The sequence below is a fragment of the Eucalyptus grandis genome, chromosome 11 (assembly GCF_016545825.1).
Source record: "Eucalyptus grandis isolate ANBG69807.140 chromosome 11, ASM1654582v1, whole genome shotgun sequence".
Taxonomy (NCBI): Eukaryota; Viridiplantae; Streptophyta; class Magnoliopsida; order Myrtales; family Myrtaceae; genus Eucalyptus; species Eucalyptus grandis.
The window spans coordinates 26,421,821-26,427,719 of record NC_052622.1 but is presented as its reverse complement, the minus strand read 5'-3'; the positions used below and the strand labels follow the sequence as shown (position 1 = coordinate 26,427,719).

The window sequence follows — 5,899 nt, the reverse complement described above, 5'->3', positions numbered from 1 at the left end:
TGAGTCTTCGGTGGAGAAGATGGGCAGACCGCGGCTTCGCTGGCGTGAGGGGAGTCAACAAACGAAATCTGCTGGGGAAGTTGACTCGTGGGGGAACAAACGATGGTGGAGGGGGCAGCGGTTGACGTGAGTCGAGGGAGATGCAGGCGGTGAGAGAGAAGATATGGGGAAGAATTCGCTGGAACGAAATGAAGGGAAAACAGCGGCCGAAGGAGCAAATAAGAAAATTGGAGAAGTAGAAGCCACGAAGGAGGAGGGAACCGGTTGAAGCGTGCTGGAGAAGCTGCGGATGAGGGGGCCAAAAGTCAAGGAAAAATACCTCATTTTCTTCATTCTTTGGCCTCAAAAGTCTCCAAACTTATCCCTCTTGTCTCCAATTACTTTCTTACCTATAATTTTCCACAAATAACAATTTTTGATGCCCAATGTTGCACCCCCATCAAGCCTACAAATTTTCTTACCATTTCATTCATTTACACCGACCAAAAGCAATCGCGGATGAGACGTGCACTATACCAACTGAGTTATAAAACTGTGTACAAGCAACTCTCTTTGTACTTGAGAAGAATCTACATTTTTCCCCCACTTAAAGATGGTGTTCAATCTCCGAACCTTCAGTTTTTCCGAGTCCTTTGAAGATGATCCAACACCTCCTAAAAGCTTCTCTCTAGAGGAGCTCCAAGTCGCAACGCAGAACTTTAGCCTCAACAACTTGTTGGGTGAAGGTAGATTTTGCCAAGCTTACCGGGGGCGCTTGGCCGATGGTTCGCTAGTGGCAATAAAGAGAGCGCTCCATGTCGATCAACAGAGTGAAGAGTGGTTCGAAGCAGAAATAAAAGTGGGAAGCACAGTTTCGACGCACCCAAACGTGCTATGCCTGAGGGGCTTTTGTAGGACCAAAAAAGAGCTCTTACTGGTCTATCCCTTGATGATCAACTATTGCCTATCTTACGATCTTAGAGAGAGACCAGATCGGTTTGCCCGACCTCTCAATTGGACTACTCGCAAGCGAATAGCCTTGGGAGCAGCAAGGGGGCTTGCACACCTTCACAATCAAGGTAACATCAAGATCATGCATCGCAACATCTGCGCGTCAAATATACTGCTGAACAGGCATTTTGAGGCCAAGATAGGAGGATTTTGGTTTGCCATTATCATGGATGAGAGAAATGTAGAGGAAGGGACTATTGAATGGCCCACGTGCATTCCAAGGTGGGGCAGGGGAGTCTCATTCTCATCACCGGTAGGAGAAAATTCAGCAGAATTTTATGTCAATACCCCCATCCGTGGCAGACCTGGGTTTATTGCCCCCGAGTACTTAAACACAGGAAAGTGCACGCTGAAGAATGATGTCTTTGCATACGGGAAGATGCTTCTCGAGCTCATCTCGGGACAGCTGATTTACAACTTTCCCACTGAGGTACTCGATGACAAAGCTTTCTGGCCGAAGGATTGCATTAGGAAACTTAAGAATGAAGACCAATTGGGAAGGGTGATCGATCCCAATATGCAGGGGAACTACGTGGAAGAAGAAGCAGAGCGACTACTCCGACTGGCACTGCTGTGCTCACATGAGGATCCATCTATTCGACCAGAGATGTCTGAAGTTGTTCAAATGCTCGAAAGCCAGTTTCTTTGGCGGTACCCCAGTACCGGGACTAGTTGGAGTCAAAGTGATTGTGACTCAACTCCGTACTATTCTTTCCCTCCTTCTCCTTCTCCTTCTCCATCTCTGCGGATTGTTGCATGACTGACATGTCAATGCTACATAATGACCATTGCCTTTTACCTTCAATAGCGAGTTTAGCTTCTATGTTTCTCTTCTTAAACTCTATATGTTCCTCTTCACTTGCATCCGCAGATTTTTCTGTAATACTTTCCTCCGACTTTTTGAGAGACTGCTATCTTCTACATTTGTCAGGAAAACTAGAAACCGAAATAAAAATTCAAAGTGTCACCCCTTAATCTATCGAATTAAATGGTGAGTGAATGTTTAAGTTTATGAGGAAAGTTACTGTTATTCTAACGAAAATTAAAGGCCACCATAAAAGCCGTCCTTAGAAGACATTGATAAGATCAGTTGCACATGCGTCCTCGTGCACATCAATCCTTGTCTATGCAAGAGAATCCAAGTTGTCGGCACTTCGATTCTGTGCCTGCGTCTTTTAAATTTGATTCTCTGCATTCAGAGGAGGATATGGTTGGACTAGATGGTTTTGGGAGCTATCAATGACAAAGCAACATCGCACATCAATTTCTTGTAGGCTAAAGTTGGGACTTGTAAAATCCGGGTATGCACTTTCCATAATTTACACCTGCCTGGGCCATTTCAGGTACTTCTGGGCAATGTTTCAACCAACGGAATCTCCATTTCGTCTTTATTTACTTGATTATCTCCTATTCGTGGGGAGGCAATGACAAGAGTAATGACATTGTTAGCCTTAGCCTCATTTGATCTACCAAGGGATGCATAGTTCGATTCCTCATATCTGCAGCTCTCTCGAGCTCTCCCTAAATGTCAGCGAGTCGGGGAATGAGGAGACTCGTGCTGAATATCATGTTGTGCAAACGGATTGTGCACTTGTGAGAGGTTTTAATGACCTGCTTAATTGTGCAGTTGTGCAATTCCTTCGTGTCTTAAGGAAAAAAAAAAAAAAAAAAAAAAAAAAAACCTCCCAGATGGGGTATTCTCCTTCTTATAAGATTCATTTTTTTTTCAATAAATTTAAAGATTAACCGATCTCAAATTTATTATAACCTGATTGATGTCCTAGAAATTCTTTGGCGGAAATCATCCCTTTGGCTCGTTGCAACCAGTTTCAAAAGATCAGGGACATTATCAGTATGGCAGAAATCACCCACCGAGTCTCCTTCGGCCACTTATACTTAAAAAAGGCGGTTCCCCTTTTCCATTGGCCAAAATTCATGCCATGTTGGCTTATTTCTCCCTAAGCCAATTTCTAGCCATGGACGACTTTATGTTGCAATTCCCAAAGAAACAACCAGGGACGGACATGAGATTCTTTTGGTAAATGAAGATGAGGGGGACGATGCACATACCACAAATATTGTGTACAAATTTTTTTATGACAAATTTCCCTTAGGTTAAGCTATGATAGCTATTTTTAATATTCTTTTTACAAAAACATTCCTTTGGTACCTTACTTTGGTAACATTAATTAATGGCTTTGAATTTTTATACTCTATTTAAAGAACAACGAATGGAATCCACGTGCATCCTGTGCATAGCAGGGGTTACTGGGCTAGTACATTGATAAATTAGTGACACCAATTTTCTATGTTCCTTCAGAAAATAGTTTTCGAAGGACGTACGAGAACATTATTAGCTTTTGAGTCACAAGATTTGACAAAATCAATTATGACAATCGTAATACATTAAGAGTAGTTGTGCAGGGAGTTTACAAGGAAGATGAACTCATGTAAAGTACTTTTGTCTTTTCTAATATTTGGTCTACACTAACTTCAGAAAGATCTAACAAAAAACATCCCAATTTGCATATATTTGTTATATCGATTGACTATAAGTTTTATGTCTTTACTAATTCATAGTAAAGATTTCCACGTATTGAAAATGCATTTGTTTTTTGTTTCCAAAGATTATCTATTGAAAATGGAATATAGAGAAAAAGAAAATGATCTAAAATTAATACGAGTATTTCCACTCATATAGAAAATTTTCCATTGAAATTGGAATATGATAAATGGACATATAACGAACGTGTTCCAAATACGAGTAATTAGAAGTATGGATCTCGGAGGATTCTCAAAAGTTAATAGCTTTTCCATGGAGTGAAAGATGCCCCAAGTACCAAAACTTGACACGTGGACATTGAAGTGCCAAACTTCCAAAATGTACATTTAAGTGCTAAAATTAGAGAAGAAATGGACACTTAAGTGTCAACAACGAGAAATTCCAATCAAATTACTGATGTGGCTTTTTTCGGCAATATTTTTACCAACGTGGCAATTCTTTTTAAAAAAACAATTATCCATGCAAACACCATGAATATGCTTAATGACGTAGTTTTTGGTATTTAAATGGTCACATTCTACAAAATTTAATCACAAGTGGCATTTAAATAATCACTTACACCATAACTTGACACTTAATTGATCGTTTTCTACCATGACTGGCACTTAAATGAATATGAAAGACGACATAGTTTTAAACAATGACTGCTAAGTGGACATTCCGGCAAGCCACGTATACTGGTTTTATATTAAAATAATGCCACATTGGATTTTCGGCAAGCTCACAGGAGTTGACACTCAAGTGTCTCAATTTTCAAAAAAATTTACTCTTAAGTATATTTTTTGAAATTTTTGATACTTAAATGTCCATTCATTTCAAGTTTTGACACTTGCGGTGTACTTTAACCCTTTTTCATGTAATCTCCAGCCAATGAAGTAAATAAAAAAGACTAGTGCTCTTCACATTTGGATTTTTCAATGCGTAGGAAACGAAAAATACTAGGAAAAACATGCAAAAGTGGCTTTACATGAGTTGCGCGTTTTGTCAAATTTGGAAGCTGCGAGGCAATGAAACCTCTCTCGCTCTCTTTCCACGAAGCTGCTCACCGGAAGGCTTCGGAGTGAGCTGGCTCCGCACTTTGACATCAGCATTCAATCCAACGACTTTTCCTACCATTTCATTCATTCACACCAATCGAGAAATACCATCAAGCTTATAAGATCCATTTTCACTGGAGAAGAGTCTACTTTCTTCCCGCTTAAAGGTGGTGTTCAATCTCCGAACCTTCAGTTTTACCGAGTCAGTTGAAGACATTTCTACAACTCCTAAAACCTTCTCTCTAAGGAGATCCGAAGCACGACAGACAATTTTAGCATCAACAACTTATTATCCCTATGAAGAGGCTATTCATTGGCCTCGACGTGCACACCCCATGAGATTCTCATCCTCTTCCCAAGGAGAAGGTTCAGCTGATTCTGATTCCTGTTCTCAAACTTATTATCCTTATGAAAACGTTTATGTTGTGTTGCAACCTACCCCTCGTGAGGAGGAAATAGGTTTAGGGGGTATTACCTAAAGGATGGACCTAAGGCCCATGATTAGGCGCGGGCTCTCCCAAGCCCATAACTTGCATGGCATTAGGGTATTTTTAAAGATTTTTGCAGTAAGGAATTGCCACTAGCCTATTGGGGTCGGTTAGAAACCAAGTGAGGCATGAGAGTATGCCTTGTTTCCTACGCAACAAAAGAATCCAGGATCGGGGACTTGGTTAAACTAATTAACCAATCAGTGCCATTTCGGTACTTAATCTTGTTTATTTTAAGAGTAAAGATTTTTGTCAGGAAGTTTAGATTGATTTTACACCTATCCACTAATATGTGAGATGATCATGTAGGTGCGCAATCATTGTAATAACAATCATAGCTACCAAGATCTTAATTGCAGTAAAATTGACCATGTGCAATTAAACATTCACAAATGTAATCAAATATACGAATTAAACATGCGATATAATCAATGTGCAAGCAAATAAAGGCCTAATTACCTTAAAAAGGAAATACATAGCAATTCACAACCAAACCTTGCATTTTTAGATTTTTTTCGAATTTTTTAAAATTATTTTATATTTTTTTTTTTCCAAAAAAGGCGAACCGGGTCAGTCCGGTCTCGACCCCACTCGGGTCTAGCCCGGTTCATTGAAAAGACGGCCCGAGCCTAGACCGGATTAGGCCGCACAACTTGGGCCGGCGGAAACCTAGTTGGGCTCCCAGTCTGGTCTAATTTATTTAAAAATGAAGCCACAAGCCCACATGCTAAACTAGCCCAAACCCGACTTAGGTATGCCCAGCCCAATTCGTCCAAAACCCTACCCGGTTGATTGCACTCGGCCCAGCTCTTTTGACCTGG

General features: G+C 40.5%; 1 protein-coding gene across 1 annotated transcript; it reads left to right on the top strand.

Annotated features, from left to right (window-relative positions):
• Positions 1-592: 592 nt before the first annotated feature.
• LOC104427762 (BRASSINOSTEROID INSENSITIVE 1-associated receptor kinase 1-like) lies at positions 593-1,750 on the top strand. Its single transcript, XM_010040802.2, has one exon. The coding sequence runs from the start codon at positions 593-595 to the stop codon at positions 1,748-1,750; it is 1,158 nt and encodes a 385-aa protein (XP_010039104.2).
• Positions 1,751-5,899: the final 4,149 nt, after the last annotated feature.

Bases quoted from the DNA above. Each gene is read 5' to 3' on its own strand.
- LOC104427762 (XM_010040802.2), top strand. From the start codon at position 593: ATGGTGTTCAATCTCCGAACCTTCAGTTTTTCCGAGTCCTTTGAAGAT.